Source organism: Vidua chalybeata, chromosome 3 (assembly GCF_026979565.1).
Source record: "Vidua chalybeata isolate OUT-0048 chromosome 3, bVidCha1 merged haplotype, whole genome shotgun sequence".
Lineage (NCBI taxonomy): Eukaryota > Metazoa > Chordata > Aves > Passeriformes > Viduidae > Vidua > Vidua chalybeata.
In genome coordinates this window covers 43,310,196-43,333,162 of record NC_071532.1, presented here as the reverse complement: position 1 = coordinate 43,333,162, position 22,967 = coordinate 43,310,196, and the positions used below count along the sequence as shown (strand labels likewise).

Sequence of the window (22,967 nt, the reverse complement as noted above, 5' to 3'; positions counted from 1 at the left end):
TAGGTGCTGTAGGAAATGCCTAGGGATACAAGCTTAGTGTATGGTATCTAACAGGTCAAGTGACAGACTGCAGGTGACAGAAGGATAACTTAGGTATCAGAGGCAATCTGTTCTAGGTGATAAGGTACAAATTTTATGCACCCAGGCCTACATCTTAAAGAGAAGAAGGTCTCTCCTGTATGGGCATGCTGAATAAAACATAAAACATTTGCTCTCCTGTTTTCTGAACAGTTAAAACAGTGATTAACATTTGTCAAGGTGCATGAAAAATACCGGTGTTCATCTAGTCCAAACCATATTCATGGCTGAATATATTTACACTGTCATTTGTCATTTTTATCAAAATTACTTTAAATATGGTTAAGTGCTGTCCACAGAGAGCAGCAGTAGCCTGTGGTGGGCAGCTTGTAATTCTTCTTAGGTAGTTCGCCAAGCTCTCCCTACAGAGAATGGTGACAAATGAGCAATTGTCCTTAGTCCATTCACCTGATGTTCCTTTTCCTCAGGCAACAACATAAAGGGAGGTGAGAATGCCTTAGCATCTGTTGTGTAATATCCTATTTTTTTCCTCTGTGAGGCAGATGTCCAAGACTGAGCAACAAGATGTTTCCTATTACCATCCGAGTAGCAGTTGCATCTGGACCGTTTTCCTTATCTCCTGTTAATAGGCCCATCAATGTCTCACCTCATGACTCAGAGATAACACTCTCCAAGAGCCAGTTCTGTTTAACAGGTGATTAAGAACACACCTTGTGACTCAAAATAACATCAGCCCATTGTGAGATGCTCCGCCCAGGGGGAGAAGCTAGGCATTCCCACCTGGATAAATCCAGGAATTTCTAGACAGAAAGGCAGCCTTTCCACAGGTTTCCAAGAAGACACAGCAGCCACATCTACCACTCCAAGAGGACTGCAGCCACTCCAATTTGGACTGCTACCAGCACGCTGGCCAAAGCGGGTGTCAGGTTGCATTCTGACTTTGCCAGTGGTCTTCCTTTTGTATCATTGTGTGTATTTTTGTCTTTTGTTTTCCCTTTTCCCAATAAATTGTATTTCTGACTTGGAGTCTCTCACTGGTTTTGCTTTCAAACCAGAACAGCAGATGACAGGGAAAAAAGATTAAGTTTTTTAAAAACAGCACCACTATTTCTTTTCTTCCTCCCATGTCAGTGAGATGTGGTCAAAACTAGCCAAACGACTGCCGGCTTTCCAGGCCACTCCATGCAACAAAGCTGTGGCTGAGGCTACTCTATTTGACCTCACAAGGACTAAAAGACAAAGTAAGACTTGTGAAAGCCGGATTCCATGCTACAAGGAAGGCAACAACTTGTAACATTGGGAGGAAGAGGATTTGGAATTGGTATGATGGGTCTGCCTGTTACAAGGGGATGGGCTCTCTCAAATATTCTTCCAAATGCTATAATTTGTGCAAAACCATATCAGGGAGCCATTTTTCACAGTGAAATAGGAAAATATTTCATAGGTGCCACATTTGCCTATATTTTGTTGGTCAATTCCGCTGCATAAAAACATATCTGTAACATGAGATAATTATAGGCTTCCAACAAAAATAATCAGAGATGAAAAGATTCTCTGATTTTTCAAGTATAACTAGAAACCACAAATGCAAAATATTGCATCAGAGACTTCAGACTGCAGAAATCTTCACTCTTGAGCTGTAAAAATATGATGTTTATATAAGCTCTTGATAAGAGCTGAAACTTGCTGGGCCTTAATTCTTTCACTTTGTGGGTTGAGAGAAAATATTATTAAAATGAAATACCTGTTCTTTAGAGGTCAGGGGTTCTTTATCTGTTGTATTTTCAAAGTAATTACAAGCATTTTCTTATCACAAATACAGCGTCTAGGAGGAATACGTTCCTCCATCGTGCAAAAATTAATTCTGATTGCATAACATTAAAAAACCCCAAATGCTACAAAATCTTTGATGTGGGTGATTTTTATTAAAAAGGATCTCAATAAATTGTTATAGTCTTATTCTATGTGTTCTCAGGTCCACTATGTTTAAAACCAGCATTTTTATTTTTATTTTTGAAGTGCAGTAGTCTCTTCTATTGTCGATTCTTCATCTACAATACAGTATGTGTGACTGTCATTACAGCCTTTTTGGGGATTTTTTTTTTTTGGTACTGCACCAACTGTTGTGAGGTCTTTGCTCATGGAACTCAAATGGAAGCTCTTCAAATTCTCCTCCATTTGGTTTGTCATCCGTAATAATTCCTTATGCTATCAAGAAATCTCACATATTTGGGTCTGTGGTGGAAAGGGAGTAATGGGTTGTACTGCTAGTATGACAATTTAACATTCCTAGGACTACTGGGTGATCTTTTATGACGGATTTTGAAGCTACTGGCCAACTGGTATGTAGAAGGCAAAGAACTGCAAGGAAAAGTTCTGACAAAGAAAGCAGAGGCCACTTAAAATCTGAAAAAGAACTTGAAAAAATTCTTTTATGTCTGGTTTGGATCATGGTTTGTTGACCCCTTTTATCCACTGTTAGATGCACACAAAATTTTGTCTTTCATATTTTTTTCTTTTGAAACAATCCTCATAATAATTAGAAATAAATGGCTTCCTAATGACTTTTTTTCCTTGGAAAACAATGGTTTAAATTAAAGGAAAAATGGTTTTGCCCAACATACAAACAAACATACAAGAGTTCCATAAAACTCCAAACTTAAGAGGAAATAGAACTGCCAGTGGTTTGAGAAAAAAGCTTAAGGTTCTTGTGTCCCTGTGGAAAGTGTTTTTTTTTTTTTTATTAGACTAGATTGGTAAACCCTTGTATATTCTAAATGTGTACTATTATACCCTTTCCTTTTAGCATGATTCCTCTTTTTAAAGATGACAGTATTTAAACCTATCAACGTGTTATTTTAAGATCAGCAGTTTAGCAAGAGCAAAATCTGCCTCCCAGACTCAGCTGCCTGCCTTCTTTCCCAAATACTTTGTTCTGAAGGAGCTGATGGCAGTGATAAATGTAAGAGAGTGAGAGCTCTGCTGTTATTGTCAGCAAGTCAGCTTTATGGCTTGGGGATTAGACCTTTGATGTCTTATCGAGTTTCTGCCCTGCGTGAATCAGTTGCTTACTTGATTTAAATTATAAAAAGAAATGCTCTGTTGTGATATTGTCTCATACTGTGTCTTCGTCATTTGAGATGCCTCTGTGTTCATTAGTTCCCTAGGAAGAGAAGGCAACCAGCCATATGGAGAGTGGCCAGTTGCCTGCCGATCGTGATAGGCACTAAATAGTGTTGCATAGAAATTCAGATATAGGAAAGCCCTGTTTAGCTGAGCCTTTCTGTCCCCCACAAAGGGAGATTGTTCCCTACAAGTCTGCAATGCAACATCCAGCACTGTATCACCACTTTAGCTTTTGAGGGGGGTCCCTCTATTCCTTTAATAAATTATTTCCTTTTCACAGAGGTAAGTGCTTCTTATGAAGTTTTTTTTTTTTTTTTTTTTTGACATCCCTCAGTGTAATTGCATCTGGAGTGCTGCTTCAGCATGTGGTGGGGAGAGAGCAAAGGTGAGCAAAGGAAAGGAAGTCCCCCTTTCATGATTCCAGGAAAAATGATACCTTACACTGGAAATGACCATTTAGAAGCTCATTTTCAGAGTTTTGTGTGTCCTGTCTGCTAGATATTTCTGGAATTTGTGACAGAGGTTTAACCTAAAGCTTCTTTTTTTGAGTTATAGGTCATTGTCTTTAATTTTATTGGTTTAAGCTACCTCAAACACTTTAAATGGTGTGTACTGATATTCTTTAATCCTAAAAGAAACCTCTCAAATATAGAAATGTTGATCTCACTTAGATTTTATTTGTATTTTAAAATAGCTTTTCAATATATTGGAAGCCAAAGTATTTTTCAAAGAAGCAGCCTTTAAACATCACTAAGAAGTAAAACTTGTCTATTTTCCAAAGTTGTTGCTGAGGTTATGAAAGACACCAGCCAAACAGAGTAGCTGTGTCTCAAGAAACTGGCTAACATCATGGTTGTGCTAGCCCACTTGTACTCCGAAAGCTGGGTCAGTACTTATGAAAAGCTTAAGTAAACTAGAGGATAATTCAATACATAGACAATGCATCCCACTGTTTCTCTGTTTATTTTCTCTCTGTGTGACTTCTGGCAACTGAGAAGAAACACTATAAATGACAGCAACCCGCCAAAGAAAAGATTATGAATAACAATACCACAAGAATGAAGGGCATGAAGTTACCACTGACCTGGGACAAATGCAGAGCAGTGGACACATGACACAGCCAGCAACTAGTGGATTGCAGTAGATGCAGAACAGAATACCTTCAGATTAGAAACCCTTTCAATTTGAGTTTCAACTTAAATTTATGCTAGTTTGTCCTGTCTCTGGTAACTAAAGGTCTTTATGTCTGTAGGTTTTTGACTCTGTTGAACCTGTATACTTTGCTGGTAATACTCTGAAACCAAGAGAAGTGATGCCACTAGACACTGACAAAATGAAAAGGCTGAGCTCTCTCTTAGAGTTACATGTACATAGAGGTAGTGCTAGCTTGTTTTAAGCACTGTACAAGTCTGTCATGCTTTCTATCCCAATCTAACATTCAGTTTTCAGGCAATTCATACCATAAGTTTCAATACTCTTAACTTTCTGGATGCTACAAAATGAAAAAAAACCCCAGCTGTTTATGTTAAAGTGAAGTTAAAAACAACTATAATAAAAATCACAGAAAGATTTTTCTTACCCCTGAGATGTTAGGTAACCTGTTTTTTGGAAGAAAAGAAAAGGTTACAGATCATTTGCCCTTAAATGTGTTAGCTGTTTTCTTCTAAAGTGAATACACTAGGATCAGTTTGCAAAAATAAGGGGTTTCATGAAATATGAAGAAGTCTTCATCTTGGAAATTAATGAATTTAGTCAGATAAAGTGTGTTTTAGGGTTGCTTATAGTATTTATCATGTCTTGAAAATAAAGACCATTATTTTATTTTTAGTTGTATGGGGTCAGTGCCAAAACATTTTTCATACATTGTTTCTGATGCTCAGATTTTGCAGCTTCTGGCATGACTCATTTGAAGTGAGTGCTTTATGCTTGAAAAGACTGTACTATAGAAGCATTCAAATTAATCAGGGAAATGTCCTTCTGAAAGGGCATTTCAGATTCACCATGGCTGAGTGCTACTCAGTTGGAGCCCAAGCCTGCTTCTGTTGGTGTCTGTATATTTACATTACTAGTAATGGAACCAGATCCTAGAATTAAGCTACTGAAGAGAATAGACCTTCAAGAGGTATGGTTTCACTGCTTTTGAGTTTCTTTTTAAGACATAGAGAGGAAAAAAGAGTAGATTTGGACTTCTTGTTCTTGTAGCATTTTCTGGCATTCATGTGGCATTTCTTGAAAGCAAGAAAGAATGTATGTCATGGTTTGCTTCAGTTTCAGCCTAATCCTTTTTAGTTTACATGGTTGCACAACTGAGATATTCTGCCTTTTTTAGTAATTTGTGAAGCAGCAGTAAAAAGAAATGATGGCTGCGCTGACATTCACCCCCACCCCAATCCCTCCATCAATACAGCAAAGTAGAGGTCACTTTAAAAAAACACCTGTTAAAGCAATAAACATTTAAAAAATAACATGCCAAAACAAAACATATCAATCATAACCCTGTTTAATAATTTTCTGTGCTGGTTGTAACAGGAGGAGACTGTAGTTTTGGCAATGAGGCTCCAAAAGCTTTACTGCATTCCAAGCACTGCAGGAGTAAATTACAACACTGTTCTAATTGATATGCAGGCAACTTGGAGCTGACTTTAAGTACTAATACTGGGTGATTAAAAAAAAAAAAAAGCAACAGCCAAACACCACCACAACACAAAAAACCCAACAAACCCAAACTCCAACTTCCCACTCAATGAAATTGCATACTCTAGCTGTTTATTTCAACCATCCTGGATAAATTTTATAGGGAAAGAGACTATACATAAGTTATATATAAAAAGTTTCATGAAATATAATGAAGCAAAGGTAGTGGTGCTGGGGGGTGTCTGTGTGCAAAGGTTTAACATGGCCCTTTTCAATAAAACAGTGTCTCAGCAGGCATTAGAGACAGTTCTGCCTCCTGTGTGCCCCTGCAAATGCACAACCTATAGGAGACCTTTGATAAAGTTATTTTTGAAACCTAGAGCCCACCTCTATTTCAGTTGTGTGAAACCTGGGACTTTGAGAGTTTGTTGCCCTTTGATTTTTTTGAGACTATGGGATAGGTTATTCTCATTACAGGAGAGTTAGTTTATCAGACTCTCCAGCTCATAAGGTAGAAGGGATGTTTTTAGGACATGATCTGTCTTTTCCAGGGCAGGTGAAGCTTATCCTAAAGCTGCCAATTTCTAGTTTTTGTAGTCTACACAATTAGTTCCACACTATGACACCATGATCATGGCTTGCTACCCTGGAGAGTGCTGCACTCTTGTGGCTGGGTCACTAATTTTTTGCAAAAATAGGGATAAATAAAGAACAAATATTCATTTTTTCTCAAGTTTGAGAGAACTTCATTGAAATCATTGAAATCAATAATCTGCTCGCTTGTCTGATAGGGGAATATAATGGGAACATTCTGATGCACACCAAGAACCCTTGAGAAGAGACAGAAATGTTTTGATGAGATTCTTTGTTGTAAGTGCAAATGGCCTTGCCCACTGTAATAGCAAGCACAGGCGTGTTCTGGCTCACCAGAATCATATCTGATTAGTCTCAGAATTGCAGAATGGGTCAGGTTGGAAGGGACCACAGTGGGTCATCTGGTCCAGCCTTGCTGTTCAAGCAGGGTTCTCCTAGAGTACTCTGCACAGGATTGCATCCAGATGCTTCTCAAATATCTCCAATGAAGGAGACTCCACAACCTCTCTAGACAATCTGTTCCAGTGCTCAGTCCCCCACACCATGAAGTTCTTCCTTATGTTCAGGTGGAACTTTCTGTGCATTACTTTCTGCCCATTTCTTCTTGTCCTATTTCTTGACACCCACCTTTAGGTATATATACACATGAATGAGGTCTCCTTGCATTCATTTTTTCTTAAGGCTGCACAGGCCCAGTGTGTGATGGCTTCTGTGTAAATTCCTCCATGCAAGCTTAACCTTAATGGTGATGTCCTGTATGTTTGTAAACAAAAGAAGGTCACAATTTCAAGTACACAGCTCTGGGTTTGTCATGGAACAGTCATTAAGGACTGTTTTGCTTCAGTGGGACAGCACAAGATGAACGAATCTGTTTAAGATTGGTTGAGTACAGCAGTTATACAGAGCAGATATTTTGAAGGTATCTTCTGGTACTGTCCTAAATAACAGGGATAAGGAGAACTTAAGTTTTCCATCCATTTTAGTGCTAGGGCTGAATGCTTTCCCATGGCATTGGAATGAGAGTAGAGTTTGTTCTGTAAATTTACTTTAGAATCATAGAATATGAGTTGGAAGGGACCCATGAAGATCACGTTCTGCTTCATTCCTTAGGAGAATAAAGAAATAAACATTGAAAAAATTAGTGGTGTTTCAGTGAAGCAGACTGAGACAGACTAGCTGATTGGAATGCTCTCTAAGTCAGAGTGTAGCATGGATATTTAAACATCATTCCTTTTTCTGAAATACACATGGGAATATGACTTTACAGATTATAACTTGCATATGTATGCAGACACACAATATGCACACACACACACACACACACGTGTTGTTGTTGTCTAACTCATTTTTCCATTGTAGACAAGCCCAGAGGGAACAAAATATTCTTAGCTTGGAGATTTCCACATCTGCCTGTCATGCAGCTATCAGACAGAAACAGCATGACTACATAAATCACTGTAAATCAGCACATTTTTCACCAGCACAAAGCTCTCAGCACAGAGCCACTTTAGAGTGCACTGCTCCATAGTTTGTATGCAGACCTCCCATGCCAGCAGCAGGGAAGTCAGACCATTATATTTAACACCTCACAGTAACCAGATGCAGAATAAAGAAATTGCCTTTCAAAACTGTACTCTGCAGTAGTCTTTTCCAAGCAAATCAGTGATGTCTAGCATCCATCTTCTCTCTTCTTGTTTTTCAGGCCCTTTTGGCCTTCAGCCCTCCAAGATGAGGTGTTAGTCTCCTGTTTTATGACCAATCTTGAACTGTATTTTAGATTCTGAAAGTAGCATTCATTTGGTCAAAGGGAAAATCTGTATATCAGTTATAAGGGGTCCACAAAAAAAAAACCCACAAAAAACAAAACAAAACAAAAACAAAAACAAAACAACCAAAAAAAACCCCTGTTGTGAATGTGCTTAAATACCTAGTGTCAGTGGAGGATATATAGGTACAGTCAAAATTGAAGGAATCTGTAAATTGCAGAAAGATTAGTTAAAAACCTCTGATGAGCTATCCAAATCCATGGAATTTAATGTCTGTCTTTTCATAGTCCACAGACTCCAAGCTGGTGTTACAGAAAAGAATGAAGGCTTCTATCCACAGACAGAAAATGTGGTTTCCTGGTCTTCAGCTTTATTAAGAAAACTTATATTAGGGCAAATTAAAAATAGTTTAGCAAGGTTATGAGTTACGCTTTATGTGCAGCCTGTTTGTGTTGAGGAGGTCTCTACAGGACTGCAAGTATTAGAGACAAGCTGGCCCATATTTAAGGAAAAAAACAAAAAAAAAGGGGAAAACAGTCCTGCCTTGCTCAGATTAATCAAACAAAAGAAAACAGTCAAACAAAAGAAAATCCACAGCTGTGCACTATATTATGAAATGTAGAGTAAAGCATTTCCCATTACTGTTTAAGAGGCCTTGAGCCAGAGTCAATAATTAATCTTTTGCCTCAGCCTAAGTGTGTCTGTTGTCAGCTTTTCTTCCAATGCAGAGAAATGCTGGTGCTCTGCATGGCCAGACTATAACACTGCTCTTGACTCTTCTGCTTTCTTGGGCTGGCAGTTCTGCTTGCAGGTGTATCCAGTTGTTGGCTCTCTAGCCAAGCACCATTTTTCTCACCTTATACTCTGTCATCTGCTAAGAAGCAAGGAGAATTTCTCTGAACTACAGAGGGTGAGGGTCACAGATCTGTGCACCAGAAATGCAAAGGTGTGCATGCGACTCAGTTTTATCTGAAGATCTTTTCTGCCCTTGCAATGATGTAGCTGCAGGATGTAGACCAGAGGGAATAGCACTGAATCCCTGTGTAAGAGTGAGCATAAGGTAAAGATATGTGTAAGGTAAAGATATGTGTTACACCATAGCAGTGAGCAAGGTTATATGTGCACAATATTTTGATAAATAGTTTAATAGCACAGTAAGGAAAACATCAATTTCCTATTCTTAAGGTACTGGAAAAACTTTCTCATTGACTGCAACACATTGCTTGTGGTCGAAGAAATAAGCATCCTGACTGTCCGTAGCCTAGATGTGGCACCAGTGACAAAAACGATGGGGAAAGATAAATCAGAGCAGAAAACATCAAAAAACGGAGCAGAAATATTTTCCTCCAGTTTAAGCAAGGTTTCATGTGTCTACTACTTCATACTCTGATAAAAGGTCACTGGGGTCATCAGTGATACATTTCATCCAGCATTAAATTCTTTGAAATGTGAGACAGTGAAGGAAAACACTGGAATTCCATAATGGCAGAAATATATGACAGTAAATGATATTTCAGAAATGTTTATACCTGTCAAATGGGTACACATATCTAGTAACTTCAATGACTAATTTTTATTAATTGAGCTAAACCTAAAATCAAACATTTTTCTGCTATAGCTCCATTATCATTATTTCTTCTCAGAAATACTACATGAGAATTTAAAGCAGTGCCTAGTACAGAATAGTAAGTCTTTGAAAGCTGGGTCTTGTCAGATGTAGTGCTTTGGAAAGGCTGAAATGAATGATACTGAAATGTAAAGGAGAATATAAGTTACAGTGATTCTAGCTGAGTCGTGACTCTTAATGTGTGGAATAATTTTTAGTTGAAACCAATTTTTTGAAACATGACTAGGCTGGTTTCTGTGTCATCAGGGAAAGAACACCTCTCAATTAAATGTGTTTTGCTTTTTAATAAGGTTTCACCATAATTGTCCACTTTCTGCTGGTTGTTCAAAATAATTTCATCTCAGGTTGGTCAGCTATTGTTGGCCTAATTTCAGTTGTTACCAGCATTCAACAGAAATGCTGCTTTAAGCTTGTCTTTCAGTGAATCATGTGTTTGTACAATAACACATTTGTTTGTTAAATGAATTCAAAGACAGACATAGATGAACCAGTACTGAGAGTGAGTCACTTTCTGGTCTGTATTGAACCATTTTTCTCTCTCTCTAAACTATTTTAATCAAAATCCATCCTGTTGTATAGGACAAAAGCTTTGTCCTATTTTAATCAAAAGGACTATTTTCATAGGAAATGAGAGCTCTAAGATGTGCACTATTGTGATCCCAGCTTTTCTGTCACTGACTATGCTTGTTCCTGTTTGCACAAGTAGCAAATATTATGAGAAATTCTATAGCCCATTCTTGTTTCAGCATTAGTTTTTGATGTGTTCATCAATTCCTTTGGCTATGTGAGCAAGTAATACTGATTTTGATTTGTACCATTCTATACTGCTGTAGTAAAGATGACAATGAAGTATCTTCCAAAAGCCAATCACATACTTTCTGTATGGTTTTTTTTTTCCAAATACATTTTCTAGTCTCTCTTTCATGCTGTCTTTCCTTAAAGTTGCTTGCCTTTTTGTCCTTCCTGCTCTTAAATCCCTCAGTTAGACTAGGTTGGTGGAAATTGTTTAAATGTACAATCCAAATTCTCTAATGAGGTTTGGCTAACCAATAATCTATTCAAGTGGTTTTGTCTTCATCCTCTGCTTTTGCAGGTTGCTTGAATATCTTTGAACCCTTAATTTGCCCTAATCTCCTCTAAGGCTTTGAAATAATCAAATACTTAAATAAAACTCTTCGGATAAATGCCCTTTAAAATACAGCTTTATCTGTGAATTGTCATACTCTCAAGGGAGTGGATTTTGTTCCTCAAACAATTAAGGGGATTTTCTGTCCACAGTGTTACTGTCAGGCATACCCATCTTAACTCCTGCAACAGTTCAAAACAGAACAAATGAGGAAACTCTGGGGGAAAAAAATGGTACAGGGGTTAGACTGCTGCTGTGTGTGATTTTCTTCTGGTGCCTGGATTCAGTCCTCTGATCTGCTGCATGTTTTTCTGTGGGTCACAAAGCTTTCCCGTGCTTTTGAAAACTAGTTTTCTGCTCAACAGGGATGTTGCTGAGGATAAGTTAAGGGTGGAAAAGTACCTAGCCATTACAGAGGGGTAGTCTTCTACACACAGAAAGGCTGTATTCTTTACTTCGCAGAATAGAAAGAGGGAAATCACTTGACTTGCCATCACCAATCCTCAGGGGAAGTTGGAGGCAAAGCAGAGGACTGGATCCATTTTTGTTTGCCAGGGGCCCCATGGGGTCCATTTTTCATTGAGAAATCCTTTTCATAGTCTTAAGTAGGCCTAATCTCAGAGTCCTGCAGATGCCTCCCAGGCAAGAAAGGGAAGCTAGGACGACCTCACAGGGCTCCCACAGTGCAGCTCATCAGGGCACCCAGGCAAGCCCTGGAGACCAACATGGTTTGGAGGTTGTTCAGAGCCATGGATGTCTGTCTTCAGTGTTACTCATTGTGCAGGTAAAGGGAGATGACTTCAGTTGTTCTCTCTTTCCACTCAGCTCACCTAATTATTAATTTCTCTCGGCAAGAAGGAGCTGCAAAATAACACCAACATGGGGAGCAAGGAAAATCTGTCCTCCATTTTTGGAACTCTATGGCTTGATTCCTTGGAGAAAGAGTTTGGGTTTGTGTGTAATTTGTGAGTAATTTGCTTCTGAAGTTAATTATTCCTAAAAGTGAAAAATTTCTCAAAAACATTGGGAAAAGGAAGCTTTCCTATTTATCTTAGTGTGCCACTAAAATATAAAAATTCTGGTAAAAGTCCAACCATATGACTACTATTTTAAAGTGATACATTTGAGATAATCTCTCAATTTTCATGCAGACTCTCCAGAAAGATATCTGTATTTCTTCACATTAAATGATAGGAAATGGAAATAGACCACAGTTTTAAGTATGAGGATTATGGAGATTTATAACTCTCTTTATATATTTCTTATGTGTAACAAAATGCAGGGGAAATATATGTAGCAAATTTTTAAAAAAAATTTTAATCCCAGATACTCCTCTTTGTGCTCTCTTTTTTTTTTCCCTTGAAATTTTCCTCCTCCTAATTTCATTTCTCATCTGAAGTTCAAAATTTTCTCTGCTTGAGGTTTGTAATGATGAATTAGAACCAATGAAAACAGGGCTTTAGCTGGATGGAGATCTTTTCTTGGGCACCTCATGATGTTTAGGACAATGATTACCTCCTGGTAGCTGTATGCCTTGCTTAGTTTTGTGCTCATTCAGAAGATGCAGAAAGAGAGAAATTCATCTGAGTACTTACTGAGTTCACCTTCTCCCTAGTCTCAGCTTTTCAAGAGCTCAGAAGATAAAGTATTACCTTTGTTTTTATCTGTCTTTGATTTTGGCTGGCATGTAGTGACATCAGATCTGATTAGATTTTTTTTTTTTGGCAGCGTGTTTCAGGGTGAGAAGCTCCATCTTTTCACAGTGCCAAGGATGATACCAAACTCATCAGCCTTTCTGTCTTGGCATTGGAGGGATGAACAGTTAGGTTGGGGTTCAGTGTACTTTGTGTCAAAACTAGAAAGAGACACATTGAAATCCACAATGAGAATATTTATGTCAAAAATCCTACTTGGATCTTAGAACAGACTTTTTGGCTTGTCATTTTAGAATAATTAATACATATCTAATAAAATAGGCAAATGTCCATTGCTGTCTCATTTTTGTTGTGAAGAATGTTTCTTCAATCACCATTTTCACTCCAAAAACTCCAAGTTACTGTTTTGAGGTTCATAATGTTTGAAAGGGATTCAGAGACTTCCTAATTGTGATACTGGATTTGGTGTATGTTATGGAGATGTTACAATGACTGCCATTTCACAGCAGCAGTGGAAAAATCCCAGATATAATGAATCAGCTCAGATCTGAATACCCAAAAAAGGCAGAACTTTCTTTTCAGTTTTGGGTAGTATTTATATGTCTTTGCTGGGGAAGGAGACCACAGAGCAGTTTTCACATGGGAATAGCATTTCTACAGCATTAATTTTTTTTTTTTCCTAGTTTTTGAGAGTGGACCAAGACAAAGACAGAGAATGCAGCCTGGACTGTGCAGGTTCCCCTCAGAAATCACTCTGTGCATCTGATGGAAGAACTTTTCTGTCCCGGTGTGAGTTTCAACGAGCAAAATGCAAAGACCCTCAACTGGAAATAGCCTACCGAGGCAACTGCAAAGGTGAGAAAATTGAAGTTTCCCTTGACCATAATGAAAAATAATAGACCCTAAAATAGTGCTTGAAATGTCTGTGAATTTAAAACCAGGAGTGCTGGACTTGAAGAGTTTTCTAAAAGCAAATGGGTTGATATCTATCCTGTTATTTCTATAACAATATTCTATCTAAAGATAAATTAATCTTGAACCTTCATCAAAATTGTGACTCCCAAATCAACTTATTTTTCATTAAGTTACTATTAAGGAAATTGCATGGCCAGGTCCTTGTTCAGAAGGACCATATCACTGGCGGGTTCAGAGAAACTCTTACAATAGTTATCCTGCAAGGTTTCCTGTCTAGTACAATTTGGTATTTTGCATTTGAGATGGTCAATTTAAGTCTCGTGTTTCCTAACTGCAATCCCATAGTGTGGCAAGGGTGGTGGTGGTAGGGTGAGTTGAGTGAGAAAAAAGAAAACCAAAAAAATGCACATGCATAGACCCCCTCACAGGCCATTCCTGCCTATATCATCCACTCCTTTACTTCTGATCTCTGTTTAGAGAATTTTGGTGACAAGCAGCCAAACAAAATATCCGCAGTTAAGTCTTTTAACTTTTGGAGTAGCATGGTGCTAGACAACACACCTTCCTTACTGAAGTGTAGGGTAATTCCCAACACAGTGATCTTTCTAAAAGAAATCTAAGAATAATATGTAAGAATAACAGTGGTCATAAAGATTTACTTTTCCCTCTGTCCTAAAGAGAGTGGCAGGGAGTGGAGGTAGGGGGCGGGGGAAAGAAAACCGCAGGGACTATACCAATTCAACCTGCAGGAGGCAATTTTCTACATCATCTCTCTCCATTAGCTCCTGCAAACCTCTGAAGCATCAAGACTGCTTCAAAGAGACATTCTGTCTCATCTTCTGCCTGGATGAAACAATATCCTAATTTTTCAGCCCTTTCATAGTAAACCATTGTACTACGTGATGGATCTATTTACTGTGGTGAGCAAGGAAAACATAATGAAGCTACCTGAGCCAAAGCTTTTGTTACACTAATGAACGACAGAGACAATTATTGTGTACTTGGTACTTGGTATTTGTACATTTTAGACATTAGAGCTTTTTGGAAATTAGTTTTGAGTGTTTTTCTTTATTGTTTTTTATGCCATATTGTAAAAGTAATCTGCAAGAAATTTTCTTCATTAAGATGAGAATATTGCTCTGATGAAGATTTCCTCATTGATGCTGTCAAATTTTTCTGCAGTCAATATCTGCAATTTGGAGAAGTGCTCATTTGCTGTTTATTTACTAATGCATACTGTAGAATTGTAGAATTGGAATTAGACACCTTAGGCACCTTAAATACTGCTGGGACACAGCATGTTCTCTTCAATCAAATGTTTTTTCCTTTGATTGGTAATAGGCAGATATTTGCCAATAATGTACTTAATCAGTGTCAGCAAGAGACAAGTGCTCTTTTAGTTTTACATTTTCATGGTATTTCTTATTCAATAAAGCAGTCTTAAATTTTGAAGTGACCAGTGTCTTTATTCCTACTTATGGTTGTGATCATCAGAAATATTTCAAGCTCTAAAAACAAGTTTTAAAGAAGAAAAAGATGATTCATTGGCCTAGCTGCAGTTTCAGTTTTAGCATTGCTAGGGCTAGTTCAGATAGTCATATCAAACATTCTGATAGAGCCAAGGAAGTGCTTTGATTAAGACCTGTAGAGCCAGTTGCTTTTGAGTGGTAAAATTTGTTTTTGCAGGTGATGCTTGATCAAAAAGCAGAGGGCAGTTGTTTTAGTAGGGTTAACCAAAAAGTGATGTTTCATTAGAGAGCAACTTCCAAGGTTTCAGAATTTACTTTCATTCTATGTAGGAATAAAAACAGATCCTTTTGGAAATGTTTGTCTGTACCTCTGAAAAAACAGACACCCACCCTAACTCCCCATTAAAGCATTGGTTTTGAAACAAGTTTTGAGCTTGTAGGTAAAAGGGAAAAAAACATGCATGCTTTCATATGAATGTTCTGAAGGGAGAAAAGAGGTGACTCCTCGTAGAGACTTTACAACTTTAAATCTGTGCCGTGATAATCATCCACCACTGATCAAAAAAGGCAATCTTAAGTCTGTCTCTTCCTGTCTTCCAAAAAAACCCCTTATTCACCTCACAAAAATCTTCTCTAAAACGAAAATATTTCCAGGTTTTCCATTTTAAATAATTTAATGATGACTAGCTCTTTGTTTGTATCAGTGTATTCAGTAGAAATCTAAAGACCTTGACAGTTTATGTTGACAGCCTTTTGGAATAATTTTGAGTCCATCATTTCTTGTTTAGATATTCAGAATTGTGATTTCTTTTAACATCCATAAGAAATTTTGAATGATTACCAGACTGTTGTCTGCTTTCTCTGTTTCTTTTTTCTTTCGAAAGGCAAATTTTTATTGATTCTTTTTTCTCTTTCTCACCTGTTCTCAATATTTTTCTCATCTATTTGGTTTTGAACACTTGAATACTAAAAAGTACAAAGGGATAGTTTGCTCTGTGTGTGCTGGTTTCCTTTCTAATTCAAGTTCCATTCACAGCAAGAGCGTTCAGCCCAGGCAATTCTTTAGCATTGCAAAGGAAATTATTTTTAGATCCTAGATATTAAAAGATCACAGTGAAATGGCAGCATTTAAACAATTTTTTCCCTTGTACTTCTATTCTAGCTCCTGATGACTGCAGCAGAGATCAAAGCAGTTTAAACAAATCTGACAATGAATGAACCCTGAACCTTCCTCTCATTTCTGAAAGACAACCCACCTTTAACAAAACAAGCATCAAAATAGACTGTTCTGTTAGCTATTTTTTCTGAAGACATTAATTTTATGTTTTTTAAAATTTTTAAGTCTGCTTCCAGACTTTGCTGGAATCCATTGCTAAGCTTGGAAATGCTATAAGAAGTTAAAATCTTATAAAATTTCCAGCCTACTTTTGGAGTTTCTAAGTTCTCAAATAATCTGTGTACACTGTAGATGAACATCTACATTTTTGGATACTTTTCCAAACAAAATCTTAATTCTGAAGTTCTGGAGATTTGCCACTTGCTTGACACAGATGTTAACTGTGGCAATGAGATTACCAATCTAATAAATAAATGTATGTTGAAGGCTGAGAAACACTACTTGTGTTGTTTAATAGTTAGGACTGTTAAAATGTCACCTGTGATGGGGATCAACCACATGCACACACAAATGCTTCACAGGAAATCTGGCCCAGCATAGCCAAAGGAACAAAACATACAAGAAGTGGAAAAACAATATAATTGCTTTTAAGCTGCTCAGAAAGAAACAGATGCTATGTCTGCACCAATTAATTAAGCAATGCAAGGAGACAATTTGAACACCAGGCAGGTAAGGTGTTAAATGCTCCCTGTTGCACTTTGGGCACTGGCCATCTGTGCTCTCCTGAGGACTGTATCTATGTGGCTCAGTGAAAAGATGGGCCAAGGACTGTTCCCAGCAGGCAGCATGCACAGAGGTGCCTTCTTTTACAGGTTTAAGGCTCTTCAGCTTTTTTTTACTTTCTTTTTCTGTTTCGCTTTTTGTTTCCTAAATAACATTAAGAATACTCATTTCATTTCTCAGTTTGTTTTTAAGTGAATGTACATGGCCCATAATTGGGGCCCTGGAGACTAATATTCTGAATGTATTAAGCAAGTGACTCAGTAATAAGATTTGGTATTCTAGCGTTGTGATCAATGAAAAAACAAATTCATATATATCTTACCAGCATACCTCTACCCTAACACAGAGTTCTTAAAATATTCCAGCTGGGGCACTTGGATTTTGTGGCTTATCTACCAGTACTTCACTAAAATAAGACTTCTCTAATGGCTGGAGTTTTGATACAAATTGTCAATCACTATAAAATCTTCGCTGCCAGTTCGCATCACATTTCCTTACCTCACTATCATCATGTAACAGCAACCTGGGTGTATAAGCAACTACTAAACTGGACTTGCACAAATCTCTCAGTGGTCCTTTCTGAAAATGGCAATGTAGGATGTTTACACAGTGATATTTAATTTCTGAGGGGTTTGGAATTTAATCTGTCTAACACTGAGTACATACTCAGTATTTGCAGATGTGGCCCCAACAGTGGCTTACTGCTTTGTGAGTACACCAAGGAGAGCCATCACATGGAGTAGTGTCATTGTTATTCTGTAGCTACATACATCCCCTTTCTTGGTTGGAAACCATAGGTAGATCATGTTTAGCCTAATTCACTTACAGTATATTAAGGAGCCTCACTGTTTAAAAATGCTGTTCTGTCATTAGCTATAAATATAACAAAAGGTAATATCTTCATTCTCACAAGTCATATAAAGAACCAAAGCACATCAAAATATGAGTGAAATTTCCCATAAAGCAGTTATTTTAACATTTGCTTTCTTTAAAGAAGAGAATACTCAGCATTTGTTTCTTTAAATTAGGGCTTTCAGGAATAGTGAAAAGTTTTATTCATTTAAACTATGATTACAATGAGTTAATGAATGGATTAAAAGCATGCTTAAATAAGTTAAAATTTCTGGTTTTGGATAAACATGCTAATAGGATTTTTCCCTTTGTGCAGAGAATGAAGGCATTGCTGGGCAGTAGTTGTTTTGGGACCACAAGTTAATCTTGGTCCTATAATTAATGAATCCAAGCATAATTTGGAGAGACATTACTCTTGCCTATTAGCTAGAGAACTGGGATGTAAATGCTGGATGTGGTTTCTGAGTGCACACCTTTTCCATAATCCCCATGGAGGCTGCCATCCAGCTCAGGGCTGCCTGTGAGCCAGGCAGGCATGAGCTTGACGTGTGCTGGCAGTGCCTGAGCACGTCCCTTAGCTCAGAGTGTAAGCAGGGACCTTGCCTTGGCCGGTGCACCTGCTGCCTGGAAAGCAGCCCTGAGGGATGTGTTTGGGTGGTAGAATATGCTCCCAAGATGTTTCATTTGGAGAGAGAAAAAAGAAGTGAGTAGGTATGGTTCTTTTTCCAACTGAGTGAAAGTGGGAGTGGACCAAGGTGTCAGTCTTAAAAATAAACCTGAACAGAGTGAGACCTTGCAGAATCTGTACATTGAAAACAGGACAGTTTTCATATCTCCTCAGGTCTCCTTTTTCACCTCTCCCTTTTCTTTTTTCTTCTTATCTTTAATGAGGAAAAAAAATAAGAATGATGCAGGTTTTTTTCATTATTTTGAAAAACATAAAAAAAGAATATGTTGAGAAGTGGTACTAAATTTGGGATTATTGAAAATAATCACAGGAGGAAGATTGATTATAAGATAGATTTTTGTCTTAAAATACTTTCAGCTAGGAGCTGTCTCCTCCTTTTTCAGACATATTTTCTCACTATAGACACTGTTTAATCTGTAGATGACTGCAAGTTTCCAGACTGTGATGGTGGCAGTCCTGATACAAATACTTGTCAGCCAGAACCTCATATTGGTTTTGAGTCTTCATTTATATTATGTGTCAAGATGTTACACATCAAGCCACTGTAGTAAAAGTGGTGAGAAACAAAATATCTAACATGGTGAAAAAGGTATCAAAATATAGAAGTTACAATTTATGTTATCTCTTAAAGCAAGTGGAGTTGGCTTCTGATTATACTTTCTAGTACTGAATGGAAATGAATAAAGTTTTAAGTATGTTTGGAATATTTTTGTGGAATATTCTTTGCTCTTTTAAATGTATCTAGTGGTACTTAGAACACAAGACAAATAACACTGTGATAATATCCACAGTTTTCTGGAGATAGAGTTTATCCCTCTTTAAAATTATCAATTTTTATTGATAATATTTCTCCAAGCAGAATTTGCAGAAGCCAGACTGCACAGAAATAAGGCATGTAAGGGCATTCTTATGCACAGAAAATGAGTCTTCATAAAATCAAATATGCAGTACAACGATTTGAAAGTAATCTTTTTCTGGGTGTTTTGTAGAGTTTTTATTTCTACTCTTGTATTTTCAGTTTGAATTTCAGACGTCATATAAAAATGAAGGTCCTAAAAGAAGTGGAGAGTGCTAAAGCAATAATACTGCACTGAAGACTAGGAACCACAAACCTTTGCAAACCTTTTCAGATTTCAGTGCAAGAATTAGCAAAATAGAGTTCCCCAAACTATCAAATCTCTGCTCTTCTCAGAAAGCCAGTGTAGCCTTTGGCATCTAAAAATTCAGAAAGCTGTTGCTTTAGTTTTTCTTGAAGTATTTGATTCAGTGCTAATCAGACTGTATCTCTCCAAATGCAACTGTTAGCAAACTGAAATAGTGTGCCAAGAGGGAATCCAGCACAGCATTCCTTATTTTATCTTAGAGCTTAGATATCTAAATGGTTGTGTGGTTCTCAATGTAGGGAGAAAAAGAAAAAGCAAAAGCAAAAAGAAAACAGCAAAGAAACCCCACACTGCCTTGCTCCGTCTGTTAGATGCCAATAGAGGAGAGTTTAGGCTAAGATTGCTCTGCTGTTTTATTTGAATCCAGAAAGCAGCTATAAAAATAAATAGTGAAAGAGTTGGCCAACTCTTGTCACAAAGCAACAAGTCATTATATTATGGTTTTGTCAGGCTAAATGTCTGTGCTGACATCCTTTCCAACCCAAGAGGCTAATATTAAGAGGCATCTTTAAAACTGATACTTTCAGCATTTATAGTTTGCTATGTGTTACCTATCACTAGAGGCTATAGCTTTTTATCTGCTTTGCTGTTAGACACAATCAGTTCTTTACAATATACATTGACCTAGGTCAAATATAATGGGAAATTTTCATGAGTGGTTTATTCCATATAAACCAAGTGGTGTCCTGTGCTCCAAATAAAATTTTGGTGTAAATTAACTACCAATAAAGACTGTTTGACTTTTGTCATATCACTACCAGTTGCCAAAAAGGTACAGCAGTGGGAAAGAAGTACAGAAGCAGAAATAAATTCTAGTTTGTAGGACAATTCAGTAAAGTGCTCAGGTGAACAGCTAACTTGAAACAGCTTGTTGCACTGCATGTTTCTAGGTTTAAGGACAAGTGTACACAGGTATTCTGGCAAAATAGAGGTGCAAAGGGAAACAGTGAAAGGTCTTTGGATTATGTGTGTCTATACTAGGTCTGGTTGTTCACATCTATGTGACTTTAGAAAAGATTTCGCTTTAGTGTAAGAGCATCTTACTCTCTGTGGGAAGCTCTCAAGGAAATCTTCAAATGATTAAGTTAACCACTTTATAGTTTTTACAGAGTGGTAAATGTTTTTGATATGTTCAACAGAATATTCCATCTATAATAAAATAAGTAAGTAAAGGATTAAGTGTATTTTTTTGCATAAATAAATAACAAGGTTGTGTCAAACACAATAATCTCTTGCAAAGCAAGCAAAGTTTGCTCCATGTATTGAGACTGAGAAAGGTGTTTTTATTCCTATTGTGATACGTAGCAAACCAATAAATACTGGATGAACTAAATGGAAATCTTTGCAAGAGATTTATCTATACTTTTGGCAAGCTGTTTACTTCTCCATTGGAGAATCTGAGTGAGAACTTCCTGTAGAGCCCCAAAATGCCTGTAAATCAATTGTACTGAATGTCACCTTAGAGATAGTGTTTACACCCTTGAGGAGTTTGTGTCATTGTTATAACTATAAACTTCTACTTTGCAGTAATAAACTTCCCTCTGTTTGATATATTATTCAAAGATTAACCAGCAGAGTTGAAGTTGGTGCATATTTTTTCCATGAAGCTCAGTGTTTTTGGAGCTGTACTGTTGGAAATAAAGCATAAAATGAAATTAGTTCCAAGTCAAGCTGGTGCTGTTTGTGAGGTTAACTCTATTTCCAGAATTTCTTGTTGACTTCAGTGCTACGTCAGGAAGGTCCTGCAGCAATGTAGTGGCACCACTTAATAGGTGAAAGTTTTCCCTGTTGCACAGAGAAACTTAGATCAGAATTAATATGACTTTTTATTTTACTTGTGCTTTCTGGTCTCTGGTCTCCCCTGGAAGCCAGAATTGTCTGGGCAGTTCAGAAAGACCTGCCCAAACAGCTACAACTGTGTACTCTCTTAAGTCCTGTGTATTTCTGTCCACTCCCATACACCTTTTTTTTTTTTTTTTTCTGTTGTACACCTCAAGATGCGTTCATTTTATTAAATCTCTGGTTGCTTTTGCAGTCCTGGTGCTAAGTCACAGAGGTACAATCAACACACTGGCCAACATACTGTGCTAAAATGCAATGAGCCTTGTACCAATCCAGTTTGGCAGCTAACAGAGTCCCAGTGAGCTGATTTAAGGTAAACTCATGCTCCATTTCTGTTGGGGAAGATGAAATAGCAAGGCCCTATAAATATGATGGCCTGGCAAAAGAATCAGAGAATACAGATATTGAGATGAAAACAAGGTTTGAAATACCAAACCTTAATCACTGAGCATCTCGAAAACAATAATATAGCCAAGCTGAAAGCAATCCCCTTTTCTGATGATCTAAAAGGTCAAAAGGAATGTTCTGTATCACCCCCCAATGTATGGTTCATCCCATACCTGTAACCCTCCCCTGAAGTATCAGGTATCTGTAACCCCATTGGCCCAAGTCCTGTCCCAGCCCACCTTGAAGCCCCCTGATAAGGTGTGGCCGAGGGACCGGACGCGCTCTCTCTCGGATCTTCCTGCTGGGACACCCACCTGGCACCATCTCTCTCTCTCCCTCTCTCTCCCCCCCGCTCTCCCCGGGCCTGCCACGAGTTGCGGCTAGCAACTCTAAGCAGGGCCCTTCATCCTTTACAATAAACCATATGCTCTAAAGACCGGGCCTCAGAGATCCTTCGTTACCACCCATCCAAACCGTCCTGGAGTCCAGCAGTGCCCGCACATTTCTATGCCAGGAGATATTTTTTTTCCCCAATTCCCCACAAGGTTGTGGGATGTAAAAGCCCATTTATCTGGAGTTGAGACAATAAAGTCTGACTGAGTTAGTAATTGACACAATTCCAAATTACAGCTGGAGATGCCTATCTGCAAAATTAGTTCTTCTCATTATATGACTATAAGCAAATTAGGCTGCGTTTCAGCCAGATTTTAACAGGTCTTAGAACCTAATGGCCTTTTCACCAGGTCATATACCAGAATCCAGTTTGAGTCTGCTGGCTTCCTTTAATACTTTAGTTGGAAAGAGAAATAAAGTATAGTGGAAACTCTAGTAAGAAACCTTTAACAGTTTCAAGAGCTTTATTTTTCCACTAGAAAGTTCCAAAAGTTTGAAAAACAGATTGAAAAAAAAAAAAATAAAGCTTTGCAGCATTATACAGTGCTTGTCATCCTTCCAAAAACCTTGCAGCCTCAAAGTCCCCTCTGCTCTCAGGTTCATCACCAGAGGGACACTTGTAAGACTTTAGCCTACTTTTGTCAGGGGCAATGCTGAAAAATCAAAAGCTGTGGGCTGATTAATCAGCACAGAGGTACTGGGTCAGTCCTATCACCTTTCATTCTTGGTCTTCATTTCAAAATAATCAGGGCCCATCCTGATCTGAATGATTCCTGTCCTAGATAAATAGC

General features: G+C 37.8%; 1 protein-coding gene across 3 annotated transcripts in view; it reads left to right on the top strand.

Annotated features, from left to right (window-relative positions):
- The window catches only part of SMOC2 (SPARC related modular calcium binding 2), a 141,183-nt gene that overhangs the window by 31,142 nt on the left and 87,074 nt on the right, over positions 1 to 22,967 (top strand). For all 3 annotated transcript variants that reach the window (XM_053939204.1, XM_053939203.1, XM_053939202.1), the window contains exon 2: positions 13,251 to 13,422. In XM_053939204.1, the coding sequence (XP_053795179.1) occupies positions 13,251 to 13,422 (172 nt within the window). The remainder of the gene's footprint in view (positions 1 to 13,250; positions 13,423 to 22,967) is intronic.